This window comes from Anas platyrhynchos, chromosome 28 (assembly GCF_047663525.1).
Source record: "Anas platyrhynchos isolate ZD024472 breed Pekin duck chromosome 28, IASCAAS_PekinDuck_T2T, whole genome shotgun sequence".
NCBI lineage: Eukaryota > Metazoa > Chordata > Aves > Anseriformes > Anatidae > Anas > Anas platyrhynchos.
The window spans coordinates 4,362,215-4,386,737 of NC_092614.1; the positions used below are offsets into that span (position 1 = coordinate 4,362,215).

At 43.0% G+C, this 24,523-nt stretch overlaps 3 protein-coding genes across 3 annotated transcripts; 2 read left to right on the forward strand and 1 right to left on the reverse strand.

Annotated features, from left to right (window-relative positions):
• The first annotated feature begins 293 nt into the window (after nucleotides 1-293).
• Nucleotides 294-4,413, forward strand: LOC119714025 (epimerase family protein SDR39U1-like). The gene is made up of 6 exons (XM_038168581.2): nucleotides 294-324; nucleotides 1,274-1,380; nucleotides 1,717-1,799; nucleotides 2,473-2,594; nucleotides 3,190-3,333; nucleotides 3,532-4,413. The coding sequence occupies exons 1-6, from the start codon at nucleotides 294-296 to the stop codon at nucleotides 3,945-3,947; spliced, it is 903 nt and encodes a 300-aa protein (XP_038024509.2). The 3' UTR covers nucleotides 3,948-4,413.
• Nucleotides 4,414-8,609: 4,196 nt separating this feature from the next.
• Nucleotides 8,610-9,581, reverse strand: LOC119714026 (olfactory receptor 4N2-like). The gene has a single exon (XM_072028648.1). It carries the CDS (start codon nucleotides 9,579-9,581, stop codon nucleotides 8,610-8,612), a length of 972 nt encoding a protein of 323 aa, XP_071884749.1.
• A 10,684-nt stretch (nucleotides 9,582-20,265) lies between these two features.
• LOC119714027 (olfactory receptor 4D1-like) lies at nucleotides 20,266-21,225 on the forward strand. The gene has a single exon (XM_072028649.1). The coding sequence runs from the start codon at nucleotides 20,266-20,268 to the stop codon at nucleotides 21,223-21,225; it is 960 nt and encodes a 319-aa protein (XP_071884750.1).
• Nucleotides 21,226-24,523: the final 3,298 nt, after the last annotated feature.

The window sequence follows — 24,523 nt, forward strand, 5'->3', positions numbered from 1 at the left end:
GCCAGTGGATTTGGTTATCTTTACTGACTTTGATATCTCTTCTTTTTCTTTGTATATTTCTTCTATGGATAAGGATAAAGGGATGGCCAACAGGGCAGACATCCTACTGGGGGTCTGTTAAAGACCAACAAGAGCCAAACAAGGATGAAGAGACAGATGAGGTGTTCTATAAGCAGCTGGCAGATGTTGTGCAATCACCAGCACTTCTTCTCATGGGAGAATTTAACTCCTCATACATATGCTGGAAATACAATACAGCCCTGAGGAAGCAGTCTAGAAGGTTCCTGGAGTGCATGGAAGATAGCTTCCTGACTCAGGTGGCTAGTGAGCCTAACAGAGAGGTTTCCCAGCTAGACCTACTGTTCACAAACATAGAAGGACTTCTGTAGTCAGACCAATTATCCTTGGGGTATTAAGCCTCCTGACCTGGAAGTCTGGGACAAGGAATAGAAGAACCCCCACACACAGTACAGTTGGAAACAGTTACAGAATCACACAGAATCACAGAATTGTAGGAGTTGGAAGGGACCTCAAGAAATCATTGGCTCTGTTATTTGGTATCAAAGAATAACATAATCACAGAATTTCTAGGTTGGAAAAGACCTCAAGATCATTGAGTCCAACCTCTGACCTAACATTAACAATTCCTCCACTAAACCATATCACTAAACTCTACATCTAAATGTCTTTTAAAGACCTCCAGGGATGGTGACTCCACCACTTCCCTGGGCAGCCCATTCCAGTGCCTAACAACCCTTTCGGTAAATAAGTTTTTCCTGCTACCCAACCTAAACCTCCCCTGGTGAAACTTTAGACCGTTCCCGCTCGTCCTGTCACCAGGCACGTGGGAGAATAGACCAATCCCCACCTCGCTACAGCCTCCTTTAATGTACCTATAGAGAGCAATAAGGTTGCCCCTGAGCCTCCTCTTATCCAGGCTGAACAAGCCTAGCTCACTCAGCCGCTCCTCATAAGACTTGCCCTCCAGACCCCTCACCAGCTTCAATGCCTTTTTCTGGACATGCTCGAGCACCTCAATGTCCTGTGTGATTCAGCATAATGTGGGTAGCAGTTGGGATCCAGGCACCCTGAGGGGTAGGATGCAGTGTGTGGAGCCAGGGTATAGGGAGTGGTGGAGGTCTGCAGTGGGAGGGCTGGGGAGAGGGTGATCAGGGCCCCGTGGTGTACCCTAGGAGGATGGCCATGGTAACAGGAACTCCTGCGTTAGCTTTGCAAGCTGCTTCTGGTCTCTAATATCTTGTCTTTTTCACAGGTGGTGGGACTGGATTTGTGGGCAGAGCCCTGACCCATTTGCTTCAGAGCCATGGTCATGAGGTGACCCATGTCTCTCGACAAGGGGGCAAGAATCGCATCAGCTGGGTACGAAATAAGAGTGATTACAGAAGGGAGACATGTCAAGGCTGAGGAACTAGCCTACCTGGCATGGCATGCAGGGAATTTGCAGTGAGGAAACTGTTTCCCACTGATGTACCCTGCATCTCCTAGGTGCTGTACTGGTTGTGGTCCGTTGGGGTGGGTACTGCTGCAGCTCCAAGGAGCAAAATGTTCTCCATTCATGCTTGTGCGACAGGCAGTATTTTACAAAGGTCAGGAAGTAGCTGGCTGGATGTCTTGGGAGCTCATCCTGCTTGGTTGTTGGGAAGGCTTGAGAAGAGGGAAGGCTGGGTGTGTGATGTCTCTGTTACCCCTGCCTAGGAAGAGTTGTCCCGCCTTGGACTGCCCCAGTGTGATGCAGTGGTGAACTTGGCTGGTGAGAATGTCCTCAACACTTTCCACAGGTAATGTAGTGTTGTAACTTAGTGTTCCATAGTGTTGGGGGACAAGGTGAAGGCAAGACAGCCCAATGTTGTCAGAAAATGTGGAGTGGGTCTGGCAAGGGAGTAGGGTGTCCAGAAAGGACAACCTGGATTCCCTGGCTGTTGAAATCTGGGTCTTCAGGTAGCCAAAACATTTCTGTAGGCCTGTTAAGTCCCCTGAGAATTTTAAAAGATGCATTTCCTTCTGGACTGACAGGTGGAGGCCAGGCAAAGTAGTTGCATGTGTCCAAAAAGGCACCAGATGCCTATGCATAGATAATACTTAATAACATGCTTACATAAAGTCAGAACCAAAATGGACTGCAGAAGTTGTTCTTGTATTGATGAGGGTGTTTTTGGAAATGTCTCTTCCAGGTGCTTGAGAATTCACACAGCTTTGGTGCCCACATTTTCTGATGTGTTTGCCCTAAGGGCATCCAAAACCTATAGCCTTTTTTTGGGAAATGGTGAGCTGTGTTCTCCCACAGTTACCATATATTTAGGTAGCAATATTCTATGTCCTCCTTCTACTCTGGGGTGGGGGGAATTTATGTGACATCTCTTGTGCTTGTGAGGTGACCGTGGGGGCTCCCCATGGGGCTATTGTTTCCTGGGATATCCTGGTGGGAAGTATGAGTGGCTCTCCTTTTTCCAGATGGGGTGATGCTTTCTGCAAGGAAGTTATCAGCAGCCAAGTTGAAACCACCAGGACCTTGGCCAAAACCATTGCTGATGCTGACCAGCCACCCAATGCTTGGGTCGTCGTCACCGGCGTAGGTATTGGTTGGGTCCAGCGTGCCTCATGCTGATGAGGAGAGGTGTACCTCCAGACAGAAGCATGCTTCTGGGGAAAATATGTCTTGCCTTGAAATGCCACCTTTATTGCCATCAGTATCGCTGCAACTAGGCAAGGCTTGGTCAGCTTTTTTTTGTACTGGAGTGGAACTTGGATTCTCATGCTTTCACTTGGTAGCATTAGGACAGGACCTAATGCTTTTCCCTGTGAAAGCCTTAAGGCATCTGTAGAACCAAGTTGTCTAAGCAAGGATTCAGCTGAATCCCCCCATACATCTCCAGCTTTGCATTTCTGCTTCCTACAGGGTTTGAAGCTGCTGCGGATTAGCATTTATGACAGACAGGAAGCTCCTTTCTATGCAGCCAGCTCAGTGCCTTGTTTGCTGGTGCATTTGATTCATGGCGTTGCCATCTCAGCTGGAATACTAGCACATGCTGTTGAACCTCTAGAGTGCATTTGTAGTTCGAAACCTAGTGCTGTTCATATGAGGATGTCCCTGGAGACAGGTTTGGGGAGAAGAGGGCCAGCTGATGTTGGGATTCAACCCCAACCCACTTTTTGCTGTTATACCCACAGGCTATTACCGCCCTAGCCCCACAGCTGAGTATACTGAGGATAGCCCTGGAGGGAATTTTGACTTCTTCTCACGCCTGGTGAGCTCCTGGGAAGCTGCAGCTGTCATCCCTGATGGTCAAACTCGTGGTGTTCTGGTGAGATCTGGTAAGACAGGACATCATGCGTGTCTGGAGTGGCTCTGTTTTGGAGCTGGGGCAGTAGGGGAAGGGGTGGGAGAAGTGCATCAGATTATGTATCTTGTCTTGTTGGGGTGTGGTCCCAGGTCCATCCCTCTAAGGATTGTCTCCTGGCTGTAGGTCTGGGGCTGGAGAGGGTCCCTGTCTCACTCTGTTCTTTCCACAGGTGTAGTTCTGGGCCGAGGTGGTGGCGTAATCTCTCAGATGCTCTGGCCATTCTGGCTAGGACTGGGAGGCCCCATAGGGTCTGGGCACCAGCCATTCCCGTGGATCCACATTCAGGACCTGGCTGGGATCATATGTCATGCCCTGGAGAATGAGTGCCTGCAAGGGGTCTTTAATGGTGTCTCCCCATCTTCTCCTGCCACCTCCAACAGCACATTCACTCAGGAGTTTGCTGCAGCCCTGGGACGCCCAGCCCTACTGCCAGTGCCTGCCTGGGCCGTGCGAGCTGTCTTTGGGGTCGAGCGGGCTATTATGTTGTTGGAGGGCCAGAAAGTGGTACCAAAGCGCACCCTGGAGAGCGGCTACCATTTCATCTTTCCTGACCTTTCTGCAGCTTTGAAGGACATTGTGGCTTGAGCATTCCTTGTTCAGGCTGTTTAGGGCCTTGTTTTTGTGGTTCCCTGGCTCATATACCTTCCCTTGGGTGAAAGAGGGTGTCTTTTCCTGTTCTGTCTTCTTTTGTGCATCTCCAGTTTAGGAGACATCCTTCCTATTTCCAACTGCAATCTCCACATCACCTGCTTTTGGTGAAGGGCACGGACCTCTAAGGATTGTGACCACTGAATCTGCCATCTCTTTTCCACAGCATTTATGTGAGCTGCTCACAGAGCACCTTGGGGGAAGGATGTCTCTGCCCCCTGCAAAAGAGGTATGGTAGCAGGGAAGATTTTCAGGTGTTGTAATTCTTCTCTATGTTACTGGAAGTCCCTCTTCCTGTTTTTCCCAATGTCTTTCACCATGTGATCACAAGAGACTTAGTTACGCTCTTCTGTTTTGCTTGTCTCAATCTGATAGGAAATTCTAATTAATTAATTGTATGCTTGTAATTGTGTATTTGTATGTGTTTATATATAAAAAGTCAATAGCAGTAGTCAGTAATAAAGCAGTAAGCATATATACTAATATTACAGTTTATTACAAACAATGCTAGTGAAATTACAAAGAATGCTAGTGAAATAGCAAACATTCTCATTATTGATTACCTATAGGCACATACATACATTCAAAACATAACCAGTACCACCAGGTATGCCTTCTTTGCCTCAGTCTTTAGCGGCAATACCGGTTGTTCTCTGGATACCCAGTACCCTGAGCTGGTGGAAGGGGACGGGGAGCAGGATGTGGCCCTCACCATCCACGAAGAACTGGTTGGTGACCTGCTACGGCACTTGGATGTGCACAAGTCGATGGGGCCGGATGGGATCCACCCAAGGGTACTGAGAGAACTGGCAGAGGAGCTGGCCAAACCCCTATCCATCATTTATCAGCAGTCCTGGCTATCGGGGGAGGTCCCAGCTGACTGGCGGCTAGCAAACGTGACGCCCATCTACAAGAAGGGCCGGAGGGCAGACCCAGGGAACTACAGGCCGGTCAGTTTGACCTCAGTGCCAGGGAAGCTCATGGAGCAGATCCTCTTGGGAGTCATCATGCGGCACTTGAAGGGCAAGCAGGCGATCAGGCCCAGTCAGCATGGGTTTATGGAAGGCAGATCCTGCTTGACGAACCTGATCTCCTTCTACGACAAAGTGACGCACTGGGTGGATGAGGGAAAGGCTGTGGATGTGGTCTACCTTGACTTCACCAAGGCTTTTGACACCGTCTCCCACAGCATTCTCCTCAAGAAACTGGCTGCTCTTGGCTTGGACTGGCGCACACTTCGTTGGGTTAGAAACTGGCTGGATAGCCGGGCCCAAAGAGTCGTGGTGAATGGAGCCAAGTCCAGTTGGAGGCCAGTCACTAGTGGCATTCCACAGGGCTCGGTGCTGGGGCCGGTGCTCTTTAACATCTTCATCAATGATCTGGATGATGGCATTGAGTGCACCCTCAGTAAGTTCGCTGACGACACCAAGTTAGGTGCGTGTGTCGATCTTCTTGAGGGTAGGAAGGCTCTGCAGGAGGATCTGGATAGGCTGCACCGATGGGCTGAGGTCAACTGCATGAAGTTTAACAAGGTCAAGTGCCGGGTCCTGCACCTGGGGCGCAATAACCCCAAGCAGAGCTACAGGCTGGGAGAGGAGTGGTTGGAGAGCTGCCAGGCAGAGAAGGACCTGGGAGTGATGGTGGACAGTCGGCTGAATATGAGCCAGCAGTGTGCTCAGGTGGCCAAGAAGGCCAACGGCATCCTGGCTTGTATCAGAAACAGTGTGACCAGCAGGGCTAGGGAGGTGATCGTCCCCCTGTACTCGGCTCTGGTGAGGCCGCACCTCGAGTACTGTGTTCAGTTTTGGGCCCCTCGCTACAAGAAGGACATCGAGGTGCTTGAGTGGGTCCAAAGAAGGGCGACGAAGCTGGTGAGGGGCCTGGAGAACAAGTCCTATGAGGAGCGGCTGAAGGAGCTGGGCTTGTTCAGCCTAGAGAAGAGGAGGCTCAGGGGTGACCTTATTGCTCTGTATAAGTACATTAAAGGAGGCTGTAGCGAGGTGGGGGTTGGCCTGTTCTCCCATGTGCCTGGTGACAGGACGAGGGGGAATGGGCTAAAGTTGTGCCAGGGGAGTTTTAGGTTAGGTGTTAGAAAGAATTTCTTTACTGAAAGGGTTGTTAGGCACTGGAATAGGCTGCCCAGGGAGGTGGTGGAGTCACCATCCCTGGAAGTCTTCAAAAGACGTTTAGATGTAGAACTTAGGGATATGGTTTAGTGGGGACTGTTAGTGTTAGGTTAGAGGTTGGACTCGATGATCTTGAGGTCTCTTCCAACCTAGAAATTCTGTGATTCTGTGATTCTGTAACAAATCAATCCCCAAAGTGGGGATCAAGCTGTCTTCAAAGTGGTCTAACTAGGAAGACCACCCTCAGAAAGGGGTTAGTAAAGAAAGCTGACCTTAGAAAAGTCCATTTTCAACTTGACAGTTTTATTTTGCCAAATGGTATGCAGAAGATAGTTAAATGAGGGGATAAACAGCAACAACAAAGTAAATCCTACTTCACAGGTAACTATATTTGTTTATTTAGAGCATGCTACAAAGGGTGTTATGTAAGGACTGAGGACACTGTGACCTGTACAAGCACACGGAGGAGAAGAAAATGGTCAGGTAGTCATAGGTTCACCAAGGGAACATCACACTTGACTAAGCCAATAGACTTCTATGATGGAATGACTAGCTGGGTGGATGAGTGGAGAGCAGTGGATGATGTCTACCTTGATATCAATAAGGCTTTTGACTCTCTCCCATAACGTACTTGTAGGCAAGCTCAGGAAGTATGGGGTGGATGAGTGGACAGTGAGGTACACTGGCTGGATGGAAGAGCTCAGAGGGTTGTGATCAGTGACACTGAGTCTAGTTGGAGGCCTGTAGCTAGTGGTGTCCTCCAGGGGTCCGTATCAAGTCCAGTCCTGTTCAATTTATTCATCAATGACCCGGTTGGTGGAATAGAGTGCACCTCAGCGAGGTGCAGCTGTTGTCAGCGAGTTTGCTGACAACACAAAGTTCAGAAGAGTGGCTGATATCCCAGAGAACTGTGCTGCCATTCAGAGGGACCTTGGCAGGCTGGAGCCTGTCAAGGTGAACATCATGAAGTTCAACAAGGGCAAGTTCAGGGTCCTGCACCAATGGAGGAATAACCCAAGGTGCCAGTACAGGTTGGGAGCTGACCTGCTAGAAAACAGGCCTGCGGAGAAGGATCTGGGAGTCCTGGTAGACAGCAAGTTAACTGAGCCAGCTATGTGCCCTTGTGGCCAAGAAGGCCAACGGTATCCTGGGGTGCATTAGGAAGAGTGTTGCTAGCAGGTTGATGGAGGTGATCCTCTTCCTCTACTCAGCCCTGGTGAGGCCTCACCTGGAGTACTGCATTCAGTTATAGAAGGGGGACATAGAGCTCCTGGAGCAAGTCCAGCAGAAGGCTACAAAGATGATGAGGGGAGTGGAGTACCTCTCATACGAGGAGAGGCTGAGAGAGCTGTGTCTCTTTAGCTTGGAGAAGACTGAGAGTGGGTCTTATTTCAATGAGTACAAATACCGGAAGGGAGGGTGTCAAGAGCATGGGGTCAGACTCTTTTCAGTGGTGCCTAGCAACAGGACAAGAGACAACGGGCACAAGTTGAAACACAGACATTTCCAGCTATTGAGGAATATTTTTTTACTGTGAGGGTGACAGACCACTAGAACAGGTTGCCCAGAGAGGTTGTGGACTCTCTTTCTTTGGATATATTCAAAACCTGCCTAGATGCCATCCCATGCAATGTGCTCTAGGTGATCCTACTTGGCAGGGCGGGCAGATGATCTCAAGAGGTCCCTTCCAACGCTGCGGTGCAGTGCCTTCTTGGATATTAGTGGAGACTTTGTGGATGGAGCTATATTTAGCATATTCTGCATCTACATTGTCTATGAAGTACACACTCCAGTAAGAAAACCATGTTCTCTGAAATCCTGTTTTTTCAACAAAAGGAATTAATATTTCTCAACAAGGAATTATTTGGCCAATTCTACTTGAGAGGCAAAACAAGAGGTAAATTACAGGGCAAGTAAGGGCCAAGACAGAAAAAACGGCACAGTTTATTTCAACTCAAAGTAGAAATTGTGTTAGTTGAATCTCTCCCTAGAAATGCCTTTTGCAGGAATCCTTAGGAATCCATAGGATTCTATGTTGCAGATGCCTATAACTGTATAGAGAAACACTACAATCAATGTGTGGTGAGGTACTAGAAGAGGTTGCCCTGGAAAGTTGTGGATTTCCCATCTCTGGAAGTGATCAAGGACAAGCTGGATGGGGCTTTGAGTAACTTGGTCTAGAGGGTGGCATCCCTGCCCATGGCAGAGGGTTTGAAGTTAGATCATCTTTAAGGTCTCTTCCAGTCCAAATATATGATTCTATGCCTCCCATAAGACCATAACCACATTGCCTTTGATTTTCACTTAACAATTTCAGTGGACTAGCTATGTTGGATGAGAAGCAAAAGCTTGCCTACAAACTAGAGAAAACTTCTTAAAGATTATTGATTATATATTATGCTCTTACATAATGTACATCATGGAGTTGCTCCTAAGAGAACTTTATTAACAAACAAAACAACAACAGTTTAATTTACTTTAAAATACTTGTTTGTTTGTTTGTTTGTTTTATTTTTCCACACGTAAGAATGTATTTGGTGACCAGCTTCCACACTGAGCTTCTGATCTCCTTGTTACACAGGGTATAGATCATGGGATTAGTCAGGGGGAAGATGACTGTATGGAAAAGAGCAACAACCTTTTCCATTGGGACAGCTCGGAAGGGTAAGACATAGATATACATAGCTGGGCCACACATGACAAAAACCACAATGATGTGGGAAACACAGGTGGAGGCAATTTTGCTCTTTGTCTTGGAGGACTGTGTCCGGAGCTTCAGCAGCAGGACAGTGTAGGAGATGAGCAGAAGTGAAAAGCACATGACAATGACAACTCCATTGTTGAGAAACATCAAAAGTTCCACTGTGTGAGTATCAGCACAGGCCAATTTAACCAGCTGATGGACATCACAGAAGAAGTTGTCCAGGATGTTCGGGCCACAGAAGGGGAGAGCAATGGTAAGAGCAAATAGAGTGATGCCATGGATGAAGCCCCCTGCCCATGAAGCTCCAACCAGGACATAGCATACTGCCCTGTTCACAAGCCTGGTGTAGTGAAAAGGTTTGCAAATGGCTACATAACGGTCATAGGCCATGGCCATGAGCAGGAAAGCTTCAGCTGCTCCCAGGAAGTGGAGGAAGAAAAGCTGGGCCATGCAAGCATTGTAGCAGATTGTCTTCTGGTGTGAGAAAAAGTCAGCCAACATTTTAGGTGGGGTCACGCAACAGTAACAGATGTCCAAGAATGCCAAATTGGCCAGGAAAAAATACATGGGTGTTCCCAGTTGGGACTCTCCTTGAATTGTGAGAATGATAAGGACGTTGCCTGGGAGAATTATCATATAGAACAGCAGGAAGAAGAAGAAGAGAATCATCTGGACTTTGTGGGTTTGAGAAAATCCTAACAGAACAAACTCTTTAACTACTGTGTTGTTCTCATACTCCATTTGGACTCTGTAAATCCCTGAAAAACAGTAATCAAAGAAAAATGAACAAATACCAGTGTAAATATACTAAAATATTTAATCAACTTCAGGTATACTTAGACTGCCTAATAAGCACATGCTTTGACCATTGCCTAGTTTTAAGGCACTTCTTATGGTGAAATACTTGAAAGCTAGTGATTTAGATTCCCATTAACCTGGGCATTGTACTGGAAATATAAACTGAAAACATCCACACGTCATCAGGTGTTCCACATTTTCTCTACACCCCATGAATGGGCACCAGGATTAAGTGTAAGTCATAAAGTATCAGTCCAGTCTCCTATAGTAAGCTATTTTTTGTGGTTTACAGTGTAACTGTCTATCTGAACTACTCCTGTATACATCCTTTCCAAATGACAAAAGTAGGCCCTTCCAGGGTACTATACAATTCATTCTAATGTAGACAGTCAAACAAGTCTAGATGAATTGCACTCCAATAACTCAGTAAACCTAACAATCACATCCACGGATTATGAAAGAAAGCTAAGTATAGATCACTCATATCTGAAGTGTATTACAATTGAACAATTTAAAATCACTTTACAGTCAATGATATCTGTACAACCAGCCCAAGGAATAAAGAATTCCACCATAATTTTTTTCAATTCAAGCACTTTTTAAAAGAATATATTTTCCTCAATTGTCTTTCAAGGGAGCCGAGATCACATACTGACTTCCATCTTTCCTCAAAGAAATCCCTCAGCAGTGTCTAATTTTCCAAAGAAATCATCAGACCATTGGAACCATGAAGAAAATTCAATTATCTAAATATCTCTCTGAAATTAATCCACCAAGAATTGACTTGAAGAGAGATTTTGAAAACATATTGAGCTTTTCCATGGAATGTGTCAAGTCATTTAAATTTGCATACATTTTGAATGGAATTGTGGATTTTATCTCCTCTCTCACAAAGACAGACATTAAAAAAAAAAAAAGAAAGAAAAAAAAAAAGAAAACAAGAACAGTCAACTTTAGTTAAATAGAAAGACTTGTAAAATAAGTTCTGTCATTCCTCCCAATTCCAGTTCTGTTTCTTCTGAGTCAGAAGAAAGTTACATGAAATTTTGTCTCCCTTTCTTCTCTAATATCTTTCTTTCATTTTGCTGCAAAGATGGTATATTTGTATGCATGACTATGTCTGCCTGTTACTGCATTAATTAAAATAAAATAATGAAATAAAGGAATATAAGGAAGGAAAAAAGAGAGAAAAATACCCTTTAAGACACTTTTTGATGTTTCTGTCAAATATCAAAATTTCTCATCATGCCTTGAAATAAACAAACCAAAACAACAACAACAACAACAACAACAACAAACACATTATTGACATTTTGTGTTTTCTTTATTTCCTCTTTTACTACATGGACAGTTGAAAGGCTCATTGTGCTAGATGTGTGTATAAATAGGTCCATAATTGTCCACTATTTAATTTCTCAGCTACCTGCAAATCCATGCCGACAGGCATCTGGAGCTAAGTGTCTCTTTGCCTCACTTTAAATTTCCTCTCATTGATTTGGTCGGCTCTGGAACTAACCTAACAACCCTTCCCATCCCATCACATGTCAGGAAGATTCCTGTAGGAATCTATTGCTTCACACTGCCGTCCTTTATCTGACCCCACACACCCATCCAATGCAGTAACACTCACCTCTGCTTGCCTATAGATACATTTGTGGTTGCACTTTCATGACTTCACATCTCTATCACCTAGGTTGCTCATCCCTAACTGGTGTAGAAGCAACTGAAGCTACATCTTCTTGTGCCATTTTATGTGCTCTGCTCTACAGTTTGAGATCTAACAGAACTGACAGCACTGAATACTATGTTCAACTGTTTGAATTCTGCTTTACATGTCTACCTCAGACTTGCATTTTTTTCTTTGGACAGATCAAAATTATATATAATCTCTGAATTTATTCCTTGGTTCTGACTGGCATTCTTGAACCTAAATGTCTGTGAAACTGCAGTTCTCACCCTTCTTGTCATCCACCGTTCAAAGCAGAATGTCCTTCCTCCTCAGGCAAGGTTAGCAGTCAACATCCCCATACTGGGAGGAGAACAGTATTGCCTGTAATTCTTTTCTTCCTTATTGGTTGTGATAGTTCATTGATTTGGGGTAATTCTCACTGACATCAATTTTATGCAAGACAGCTAAAACCTGAACACCCCTAATTCTTCTGTCTCTTATCTACTGTTTTCCCAAGTGCTTCCCAGGTACCAACAGATCTCCAGCTACCAAATTCTTAGCTTCTCTCCAAGCCGTGACTTTATTTCTGAAGCAATCCCAGCTTTAAAATCCTACAAAAGCTAAAATGCATAAAAGCTTCAATACATATCTCACTTTCAGGATCTCTGTTGGTAGTCCATCATCTCCGCTTGAAGCTTCTTTCTCTTCCTCTCCCCCACACTCCTATGTTTAGCACTGCTTTGCATGCACCACAGGTTTGGTTCTGTTAAATTCCATGCCCATTTTCAGTGATTTTTTCCCTGTCTGCTTGTCAGCAATAGCACGACAGAATGCAACTGGATTGCCCATGACCTTTGATGCTTCACTCACCTCCTGCTGATAAAGGATGAGTGGTGCATGCCAGAGGATGAAGAAGATTTTGTTTCTTTGCATCCTCTGTATGTTACTTTCTTTGTCTCTTTAAGAGACAACTGGGACTGCAGGTGGTTTCTTGTTCCAAGTGTGGAGGTTACACAATTATAGAAAGCAGCCATTCTTCCAGAGTGCTAACTGAGATGCCCAGGGGTCTTAATAAAAGCCCTAAGGTATGTGATTATTTAAGAGCAGGAACGAGTGATAGTCCTCTGGCTTGACCAAGCTCAGTAGCCTCTCTGTGATGTCGTGAATGTGGGTTCAAGGTAGGCAGCAAACCTCTTGAGAGATTGTGTGGGTGGCAAATAGGTCCCTCAGTGCCTCTCAGAGAGGAATCTCCAATTACCAAGAGCTAAACTTAGCGAGGGATTCAAAGAATAATACGAAGAGGTTCTATAGGTACATTGGCCACAGAAGAAAGACTAAGGGGAGTGTACCACCTCTGACAAATGAAGACAGAGATCTGGTAATGACAGATGTGGAGAAGGCAGAGATACTTGACAATTTCTTTGCCTCGGTGTCTTTACTAATGGTCAGGCTTCTCATATCTCTTGAGTCCCGAATCTCTAGGCAGGGGCTGGGAATTTTCCTGAGGGAATTGGCTGATGTAGTTGTCAAGCCTGTCTCCGTCATATTTGAAAAATCAAGGCACTCAGGCCAAAGTTCCCGGTGACTGGAAAAAGGGAAATATCACTCTCATTTTTATAAAGGGTATAAAGGAAGAGCTGGGGAACTATAGACCAGTAGTTGCTCTCCTCTCCTACTTTTGTAGCCCTTCTCTGGACATGCTCCAAGGTCTCAATGTCCTTCTTGTAGTGAGGAGCCCAACACTGAACACTATTCAAGGTGTGGCCTCACCAGAGCAGAATACAGATCACGTCCCTGGTCCCGCTGGCTACACTATTCCTGATACAAGTGAGGATGCCAGTGGCCTTCTTGGCCACCTGGGCACACTGCTGGCTCATGGTCAAGCAAGCATCAATCAGCACCCTCAGATCCTATTCCTCTGCACATCTTTTGAGCCACTTTGCCCCAAGCCTGTAGCGTTACATTAGGTTGTTGGGACCAAAGTGCAGGACCCGCCACTTAGACTTGTTGAGCCTCATCCCATTGGCCTCTGCCCATTGATCCAACCTGTTCAGGTCCCTCTGCAGGGCCATCCCGCCCTCCAGCAGATTGACATTTCCCCCCAGCTTGGTGTTGTCTACAAACTTACTTGGGGGTGCACTCAATTCCCTCTTCCAAATCATCAGTAAGATATTAAAGACATAATCTGGGTGACTCTTACTGTAATACTGCTGATGTGGCATATAGCAACCATAGTAGTGATGGCATATTGTATTATATAGCAATTAACATAATACAATTCAAATCATTGTTTTTTCTCAACTGAAATTAAATCCCTTTGAGCAAAATATGGGGCTTCCCCATGCTTACGCATTACCATCAAGAGCACCCAGGTACTTGAGCAAAAGCAGTCCCACAAATGGGTTTGCCTTTACCTGAGGCAGGAATAACCCAGACTGTTTTCCCCAGTAAGTTTTTTATACAGGGATATTATCTCCTTCTACGCTGCATAAGAGTTTTGAGTGTGCAAAGACAGTTTGGTTGGCAGATACCCTAGTGTTGAGTAACCAGGTGGCCTTTCCAAGTGTCCATGGTCAGGCCTACCCCTCAAGCAGCCTATCCACGTGCTGGCCTGTATATTCCTGACTCCAAAACTCTAGGGGATGACTTGGGGTCTCCCTTGGTACTTTCTGAAAGATGTCGCAGGTGGGGACATTCTTCCCCAGCTGCAGTGTAGAGCATGTTTTTTAGATTTTTGTCCTTCCTGGACTGGCCCAATGGCTACAGCATGATGAATATCCTGATTAATTTGTACTAAGACTTGTTGTTGGTCAGGGCCCAATTTGAAATTGTTCTTCTTCTGGGTCACTTGATAGAGACAACATACAATCAGACTGTAGTTTGGAATTTGCGTTCTCCAAAAACCCACAAAGTCTAAGAAAGCTTTTCTTAGGCCAAAAAAATCCTAAGAAAGCTGTTTCCTTTTTGCTAGCTGGTGGAGACATAGCTGTTATTTTGTTGATCACATCCACTGGAATTTGACCATATCCAATTTGCCATTTATTTCTAAAAACCGGATCTGCTTTGCAGGTCCCTTGATATCACTTTGGTCTATAGCAAAACCAGCTTTCAGAAGGACTTGGGAGTATTTTCTTCCCTTTCTCAAATACTCCTTCTGCTGTACCGTCCCACTTGATGATGTCATCAATGTATTGCAGGTGCTCTGGAGCTTCCCCCTGTTCCAGTGCAGCCTGGATCAGTCTATGGCAAATGGTAGGGCTGTATTTCCACCCTGGGGCAGTTGATTCCAGGTGTACTAGACACCACTCCAAGTGAAAGCCAAGTGTGGCCTGCACTCTGCTGCCAAAGGGATTGCAAAAAATGTATTAACAATATCAGCTGTTCTTCAGCCCTCTTCAGTCCCACAACAGAAGGGTCTTCTGAGAGACTGGGCAAGGTAGACAGCTGTTTAATTTCCTCTGTCTCCAAGGCAGCTATGCCAAAAGCCCACTAGTACCCTTTGGCATCCTTAAAATACCATACCATGAGGTAGTCTATGACAAAGATGCACCAGAGCCTCCAGACTTGTCACCAAGTGCTTTTGCCACTCAATTCCTGTTAGACTCACCTCAGCCTCCAATGCAACCAGCTGTCCCTGTCACTCCAGTAACAAAGATGGGTTCTGCCCCTTTCTAACTTGATGGCATTAAGTCCATCTAGTGGACACGTGTATTAGTGTCCACTAGAGCCTAATACTTCTGTGGGTCTGATGTGCCAAGCCTTTGTATCCACACAGTCCAATAAACCTGATTGCTCCTTTCCTCTGCCTGGCTGGAGGCAGGGCCCTTCCAATCAGTTGTGGTCACTGTGTTGAAATTCATTACTCACGTCATGTAAATGTGGATCAAATGTCCCTTCATTGAAGCCAGGAGTAAACTCAACTCATCTGTTCTGGAGATCTGCTCACTGGATACTGGAGCAGTCATTTTCTTAGCAGTCCCTTTTTCAGTCCCTTTTTCCATTGTTTTTCCTTGTAATTTGTGTATCTATGTGTTAGTGTTGAGGTAGATTTTCCATTCCACTTCTTCATGTCCTCCCTGTGGTTGCACAGGTAAAACCACAGCATGGCACATGGTGTGTACCCGCTATGTCCTCTCTTGGGCAGAGGAGCACTTGCTCCTAACAGGTGAGACACTGGTTCATATAGATAAGGATTAGGGCATAACTCTTTGATTTGCTGGACCTCTTGGGAAAGTTTCCTCACAGCTGAGACACAGGCCCATAGAGCGGAAGAGAGGCTTTCTTCATACTTCTAAAGTTGGACAGACAATGCATCCACCTTGTGTTCCTCTCCATCTTTCCAGGTTATTAATGCCAATGAGTTGGCGTACAAAAAGAAATGAAAAAGAAGGAAACAAACAAACAAACAAACAAAACCCCATCATTTGGACATGTTGGAATCAATAGTTCATGTATGGGAGTTAGAGACATGAATCCAACCATAAGCTGCTGCCTAGGTCTATTTTGGCTACATCCTGTGAAGCTATGATCTACTAAATGGCACAATTTGACCAGAACGTCTGTACTTTATGAAGGAGACAGGATGGCATGTGTGAGTGAGGTAGACTGTAGCAAAATCAATAGCTGTGTTTCTTAGACACCAAAACCCAGTATTTATTATTAGAGGTGAAATTCTGATTTACGCTAGCTGAAGACCAATCTCACTATCAACCACATAAGTTCCTGTTTGTGTGAGCTATTCATCTGGGTTTGTTTCATGCACATGTGGCATATAGAAACAAGGAGCAGAACAGGTGAATTCAGGGAACATGATATATTGCTGGTAGAGTCTGATGGGTGGGCTCATATAAACAATGTTTAGAATTAATGGATGAATTATTTTGAATGTTTATTTCCTCTTGGAGTGCAATCTGAATCATCTTTAAAAGAGGCAAAAGTAAAATCTGTAGCCATTTGAAAGGCATGTTCCGTTGAAGTGATTCAGGCGGATCACTCTAGTGTTACTGTATTAGAGTAAATAATCTTTTTACAAAATAAAACAAAAAGTCACTTTAGATCTTACCTTGCCAGTTTTGGAAATAAAATTAAAAAAAAAAAAATCAAATTTTCTAACTCATTTCATAGAGGTAAAAGTAGATCAGCTCTCAGAAGCAAAGTTAGCTGAAGCTTAAATGAAGTTTCCTTAACTTTGTTTCTCCAGCGTTTTAATTAGGCTTCCAGTGTTGCACAGGGAAGTTAATTTCCCTGGGCACATCGAAACAACAACAACAAAAAAATGCTAAATATAATTAACCATTTTGCCATTAGTTAGTTGTTGTGAAGATTCTGAAGTCAGGCAAACAATGTACCCTGAGATGGCTTATGTTACCTTTCTCTTTAAAAAGCAAACTAAAAAATTAAAATTTTGTAGGCCAGTCAGCAGAGTTTGCATTTCATTCTGTCAGTGTTCCTCATCCAATTCTTTCTTCCTTCCTTCTTTTCTTCCTTCTCTTCTCTTCTCTTCTCTTCTCTTCTCTTCTCTTCTCTTCTCTTCTCTTCTCTTCTCTTCTCTTCTCTTCTCTTCTCTTCTCTTCTCTTCTCTTCTCTTCTCTTCTCTTCTCTTCTCTTCTCTTCTCTTCTCTTCTCTTCTCTTCTCTTCTCTTCTCTTCTCTTCTCTTCTCTTCTCTTCTCTTCTCTTCTCTTCTCTTCTCTTCTCTTCTCTTCTCTTCTCTTCTCTTCTCTTCTCTTCTCTTCTCTTCTCTTCTCTTCTCTTCTCTTCTCTCTTTCCTTTTCTTTCCTTTTCTTTTTTCTTTTCTTTTCTTTTCTTTTCTTCTCTTTTCTTTTCTTTTCTTTTCTTTTCTTTTCTTTTCTTTTCTTTTCTTTTCTTTTCTTTTCTTTTCTTTTCTTTTCTTTTCTTTTCTTTTCTTTTCTTTTCTTTTCTTTTCTTTTCTTTTCTTTTCTTTTCTTTTCTTTTCTTTTCTTTTCTTTTCTTTTCTTTTCTTTTCTTTTCTTTTCTTTTCTTTTCTTTTCTTTTCTTTTTCAAGGGTGCTCTGTGTTCTAGCCATGTATGTATATTTGTACATATGTATGGTGTGTAGGTTTGCTCTGTGTGTGTGTGCCAACTGGAGATAGATGTTCAGCCTTGGTTCTGGCTGGTCCTGGAGACATGGAGCTGCATCAGCCTCATCTTCATTGCTAACATGATGTATTTATCTGTAATACAAAGAGGTGTCCTATGGAGTTATTTTTTTTTCCCTTCTAAAAAACATCTTGCAGTGCAGCTCAAGCTCACTGCTTAAGACTGGCTGTGTTTATGTTACGATCAGTTAAGCTAGACCTCTCTCAGAGACCAATAAAGCATCTTAAAATGTAATTGTTATTATTACATGCTGAAGTGCCTGAACCATTACCCAGAAGAAGGTTTGAAACATGAATGCCAAAGTGCCATTGTTACATGCAATAAGGTAAGGTCATCTAGGAGTGTTTGAGAGTGCAGCAAAAGCCGGGATAGCTTTACAAATTATTTCTGGTGAAAAAAAAGTCAAAGTTTATGTGGTGTCAACCTTACTGCCAATAGAAAAGAGAAAATGGAGTGAGCTCTCCTCAGAACTGCACCAGTCTTCAGAACATCCTAAAGAGGTTGGATTTGAAGCAAGAGTAATCCCAGATGAGTAATCACAGGAGGTACCGAGGGCAAATTGTACAGGTAACTTAATTGGCAAAGTGAAGATATTTCCTAAGGAGGCAAAAATTTAAAAAAAATCAAGGCGGTGAAGTAACAATAGAAACAACCCTTTCCATTCCCGTACACTAGACAAAGAATAGCTTGTCTCCTAGACTAGGCCTGGAAAAACATGAGCACCAGCTCCCTTACTCCTTTTCTGGTAAATGGATATTACTCCCCTTTTGAAATTGTATCAGCAGCTGTGGTGATTCATCTGACCAGTTTGGGACAACAATAATGAGATAAATTCTGCTTATAGATAACTATCTTGTCCCACTGCTTACAGATAGGAACTGGATGATATGTGTAGACTTAGTCAATTAAATTTTAGGCAGCTATGTTTAAGTGAGATGAATCCTATTATCCTATCTGTCTACATTATGCTACCTAGCAGATCTCATTGCCTGGAAAAAAAAAAAATCTTATTTGTTTGCTTGCATGCTTGCACGCTTGCTCACTCCTAATTAAAGTGTCTAAATGCTTAAATTTATGTGGAATACATCCCCTTCACTCATGCGTTAAAGCAGCCAATCACATACTCAATTATGACAGTTTTACTAAGCAACTACCTGTTGCAGTGCTGCAATCATTGACAAGCCCTTAGCTGAAATTATTCAGAAACTCATCGGAGATAGACATTAAGACATTGTATAGTCTAAGGAGAAAGCAATACTACTGAACTTGATTTCGTTTACTTTGGGGTAAACACCTAAAAGGTCTTTTTAAAGCTGTGCTGTGAAAAGAATTGTTTCGTTGTGTTTAGTGTGAAATCAGTGTAGACAACTAGCTAAGGTGAATCTTGTAAATTTCAACTATCAAAATTTGGATAGACAATTTGCATCTTTAAAGAGAAGGGTAAAACCCTGAGACTAGCTCTTTTATACTGAGCATGCAGACTGAAGAAACACTTCTGGTTTTCCAAAAGGTACAAGTAACACTGAGAACACATACCTTGCAGATTCTACAATATTTTAAAGCCCCTGAAGATTTTTTTTTTTTTTTTTTTATTTTAGTGTATGTCACATGAAAGCGAAGTGTTATCTGCAACAATCTTTTTACCCACTAGCAGGAAGCTTGAGCCTCCACCAAACTGCACAAGGAATAACAGACATGTTTAGAATACAACTGGCTCTTGTGTATTTGAAGAATCCATACCTCACGTCATCTTTGCTGATTTCAAAGTTAGCTATCCCAAGAAGTTTCCCATCACAGCTCTTCATCATCCATACCACAGACAAGGATTCAGGCCACTTTTGGAGAAGAAGAAACTCCAGAATCTGCTAGGTATGTCATGTTACCTGCCTCTTGACATGTGAAAAAGGATCAAATTATTTCTCTAACTTTTCTGAGGTCTTCTTGGTGTGATTAAAAAAGTAGCTATATTGCAATATGGGAAATAAATACAGCAGGTCTGCAGTTGCATGCAGAGTCATTAGAATGAGGGAATAAATGAGGAAGATGAAGAAGGGAGGAAGGGAAAAAGGGAGGAAGGGAAGAAGGGAGGAAGGAAGGGAGGGAGGAAGGAAAAAAGGAATGAAGGAGGAAAGGAGGGAAAGAAGGAAGGAGGACACATCTGTAGAAATTCAACTTGAATCCCACACATAGACTGAACATTTGGAACATGGACAGCTGAAGGAATAAGTTTTCTTTTACGGAGAGTATTTTGATACTCTAGTTTTTGTTTGAATTTACTGACCAAAGCCCAACGATGGAATTCAGCTGACTAAACACCTATATCTATGCTATATGAGATCTCCTGGTGATACACAGCAGCTGTCTCTAGAACAGCAGGATGCCAAGGTTTTACATAGATACTATGTCACATCTCCCAGTTCTGTGATTATATCTGGATTACCTAGGGATATCTAAAATGACACTGAGCACTTACATTTAGTCAAATCATGCCCACCTACTTTAACTATAGCGAAAGCTTAGAAGTGTAGTTTACATGAAGATGGATAAAATGCAGATATGCAAATTTAGGTGCCAAAATTCCGAATTGAAACCTGCATTTAGAGTCAAATGACATGAATCCTATGGCTGATCATTTTCAAGGATGTACTGGAAGACTTTGTAGGAAGAGGACTTCTAGAGATTAAAACTGCAGTGCAAGAAAAGCTAAAGAAATACAATGGCCTATCACATTTGAGGCAGAACAATAGAATAGCTAATAGACTACTCTTAGTAAGTATATTTATGAATAATAACTACTTCACCTAATCTTCTCTCTGTTGGTTGCATCCTATAGGGTAGTAATGGAGCTGGAGAATTGCACCACCACTGTGAAAAATATTTTCTTTGTTGGTTTTACTGAAAGTGCCATGTTACAGTATGTACTTTTTGCAACTTTCCTCATAATTTACACAATGACTTGGCTTGGAAATGTCACTATCATCACCACAGTAATCATAGATCAAGAGCTTCACAAGCCTATGTACTTTTTTCTAGGAAATTTAGCCCTCATAGACCTCAGTGAATCCTCAGTGACTCTGCCCAAGATGCTATGGGACTTCCTGTCTGAGTATAAGTCCATTAGTTTTGGAGGATGCATTGCACAGATTTTCTTCTTCCATTTCACAGGAGGTGCTGTGGTTGTCATCCTCACAGTGATGACTCTGGATCGGTATGTGGCTGTTCATAAACCTTTGCAGTACTTAAATATCATGAATCACAATGTTTGCCTTGGCCTGGTTGCAGGAGCATGGATAGGGGGATTTGTTCATTCTATTGTGCAGGTAGCACTGATCATTCAGTTGCCATTCTGTGGACCAAATTTACTAGACAATTTCTACTGCGATTTCCCACAGGTAATCAAACTAGCCTGTACAGATATCTATGCGGTTGAGTTGCTCATGGTTTCCAACAGCGGACTGCTTATGATCCTCATATTTATTGTCCTGATTGTGTCACATGTTGTCATCTTGGTCAAAATCAGGGCACATATCACACAAGGGAAGCACAAAGCCTTTTCCACTTGTGGAGCCCAAGTTGCAGTGGTGAGCATCCATTTTGTACCCTGCATCTTCATCTATGCATGGCCATTCAAAAAGTTTGTGGCGGACAAAGCCATGTCGTCTCTTTATACTATCATCACCCCAATGCTGAATCCCATAATCTACACATTAAGGAACACAGAGATGAAGAATGCCATCAAGAAATTTCTCAACAATGTCTTTCTCAGAATGAGAAATTCACAACTGTCATTCCTTTCTTAGATGGTTGTTTTCTTTTACAGAGAAATGTAAAAGCGAAGTTAGATAATGTGTTAATAACTGATTTTTGCTTTAGAAGAAGAATCATAGAATCATAGAAAGAAATTTAAATAATTGATGCAAGACTAAGATGCTGTCTCTGAAGGTAACAGCTGCTTGGAAATCAAAGTGGTTGTAGACTAATAAAGCAATGAACCTGTATGAAAACAGAAAATCAACAACACCAATTAAACCACTGAAAACATCCCTTGTCCATTACAGTAGTTCATTTTACTAAGGGTCCAGTTATTTTTTAAGTTTCTATTTTTTAAAAAATTCTAGGGAACTTATATACGGTTGTTCCAGATTTATTTTTGTTTGTTTCTTTTTTTTCGTTTTGATTTTCTTTTCATATGGACAGTTGTGATCAGGTGAAAAAATGCAGAACATAAGACTTGACAATAAGCATGAAAATATTTTTGATTGTTTTTGAAAGCATATTCTATTTCAAAATTTTCAAAATCTCCAAACTTTCTTTTAAGAAATATTCTTTGTTCAGATCAATGCATTGCATGAAATATTGGTAATTTATCGTTATCAGAATAATATAGTAGTCCAGGAAATTAAGGAGTGATGAACACAGAACAAAGCTATTGCATAAGAATGGGAAAGTCTTACTCATTTAATATACAGGTATTTACCGCAATTTAGTTTAGTTTAATTTAGTTTATGCCACTGTGTTCCATCACAGAAGAGGCAAAGGTTCATCACAGACTTATTCAGATTTTAGGATTTTTCGCTGGGTACTTGGAGACCTGGACAGCCAGTGTGCTGTGGTTTAACCCAGCCAGCAGCTAAGTACCACACAGATAAAACTCATGGGTTGAGATAAAGACAGTTTAATAGGAAAGAAAATGGGGGAGAGGGGGAAGAATACAAAAAACAAGTGATACGCAACACAGTTTCTCGCTAACACCCAACTCATGCCAAACCTGTCCCCAGATAATGGTAGCCCCCTTGGTCAACTCCCTGCAGTTTTATTGCTCAGTGTGGTGTCATATGGTATGGAACACTCCTCTGCTCAGTTTGGGTCAGCTGTCCTGGCTGCGTCCCCTCACAATTTCTTGTGGATTCTAAACTTCCTCACTACCAGGGCAGTATGAGAAGCTGAAAAGCCCTTGGCTTAGGGTAAGAACTGCTTAGCCACAACTGAAACACCAGTGTCTTACCAGCATTATTTTCCTCCTACATCCAAAACATGGCACCATAGCAGCCACTATGAAGAAAATTAATTCTGTCCTAGCCAAAACCAGGGCAATATCCACCTCTTATTCTATACCATTTATGTCATGGTCAGGTGTCACAGTTTCCAAAACATTCTCATTAATCATCACTGCCTTTCCAGCCTTTTGATATATACACACAGATATCCCTTGGTCTACGACCTATCCCTCTGTGGTTCAGCCCTCTATGCAAGGGCTGTAGCTTTCATGACTTTGGGCTCCATCAGACATAATGGTCTTTCAGGGTAGAAGAGGTGGTGTGTGGTGTTAAATTTTTGCATGCAGAGACCAGCTCTGGTGCAATACTACGATACTTCTCCAGCTGTATCATTGCTGCACTTTACTTCCATCAAAATTCATTCTTCTTTGGTTTGCTCTTGCCTGAGGCAGGAATAACCAAGACTGTCTTTGGCAGCATGTAGTTTGTTGTTGTTGTTTGTTTGCTTGTTTTGTTTTTATGTGCATTACAGGGACTTTATCCCATTCTACGTTAAATAAAACTTTGACTGGGCAGGGTCAGATCAACCGGCAGATTTCCTAGCGTTGACTGAGCAGGTGGCTTTTTCCAAATGCATATTCCAGTGTCTGAATGTCCCAGCACCCATTGCTCTTAGTGTAGTCTTTAACAGTCCATTGTATTTTTCCATTTTTTCCAGAGGCTTGTGCATGACAGGGGATGTGATATACCCACTCAATGCCGTAATCTTTGATACTGGTGTCTTTGAGGTTGTTTCAGAAATGAATTCTGATGTCTCAGTTCTTTCTGGGGGTAACATGTCATTGTAAAACTTGCCTTTCAAGTTTTTTTTTGCCTGGGAAGGGAAGGGAAGGGAAGGGAAGGGAAGGGAAGGGAAGGGAAGGGAAGGGAAGGGAAGGGAAGGGAAGGGAAGGGAAGGGAAGGGAAGGGAAGGGAAGGGAAGGGAAGGGAAGGGAAGGGAAGGGAAGGGAAGGGAAGGGAAGGGAAGGGAAGGGAAGGGAAGGGAAGGGAAGGGAAGGGAAGGGAGGGGAGGGGAGGGGAGGGGAGGGGAGGGGAGGGGACGGGAGGGGAGGATTCAAAGCTAAAAAGTAGGTAAGACTGAAGATTCAAAATAATTAGCTAGAAATGAATGAAATGTCAGCTACAGCCCCTAAAAGCATCCAGTCCAAATAGACAAAGACAGCAGACTAGATCAGTGGTTAAGGTAGGGCTAAAACAAAGCTTTCTCTCCCATAGTTATATCACTTGAATCACACATCTTTTGATGTTTTCAGCTATTTTTCACACCCTCTTGGTTAACAATGATCATCAACTCTTTCAGGATGCACAATTCATAGCATTAAACATGTAAAACATGATATGCTTAAGTCTGAAGAAGTCACTCTGATCCCCCTTTACAGACAAGTAAGAGAAGTTTGCCACTCAAAATAGCATTTAATCTACTATTAGAAGTATGGAATTGGCTCGCTCCCTCCCATTGTCTACAGAGGGAGCCTCAAGTTCAGATCAACCAACTTCTACAGTTCCAAAGTTATCTGAAATAGATCCCACCCAAAAGGGAAATAGGGATTTCAAGAGAGTCTACTTAAACTCGGAGTAAATGATGACTCAGAGGTAGTTCAGATGTTCTCTTGGCCAAGAAACAAACCAAACCAAACCAAACCAAACCAACAGCTTTGTGAGGGGACACTGCAATGTAAGCTGGCTGTAGGTATCATCGGTCCAATGCTGTCTGTAACGTAAGAAGAAAAAAAAAAAGGAAATTCTTCTAGTGAAAATCACCTAACCCGTTTTGGAGACACTGTACGGCAGGGCTGCCGAAGGTAAGACACTTACTTCAAAATGCCTATTGTTATTATACAAAGGAAGTACTAAGGAAGTACTAAGACCAAAAAGAAGTATTAAGACCAAAACTTTTAAGTCCTCATAGTTACTAAAAAAGAAGTACACAAAGTAAGAATTGTTCTTCACAGGTGTTTTTCATCAGGTAATAAAACACTAACCTATCAGTAAAGCAATGACTGCCATGAATTTAATTAACTTTAATTAAAAGCTAAACCAA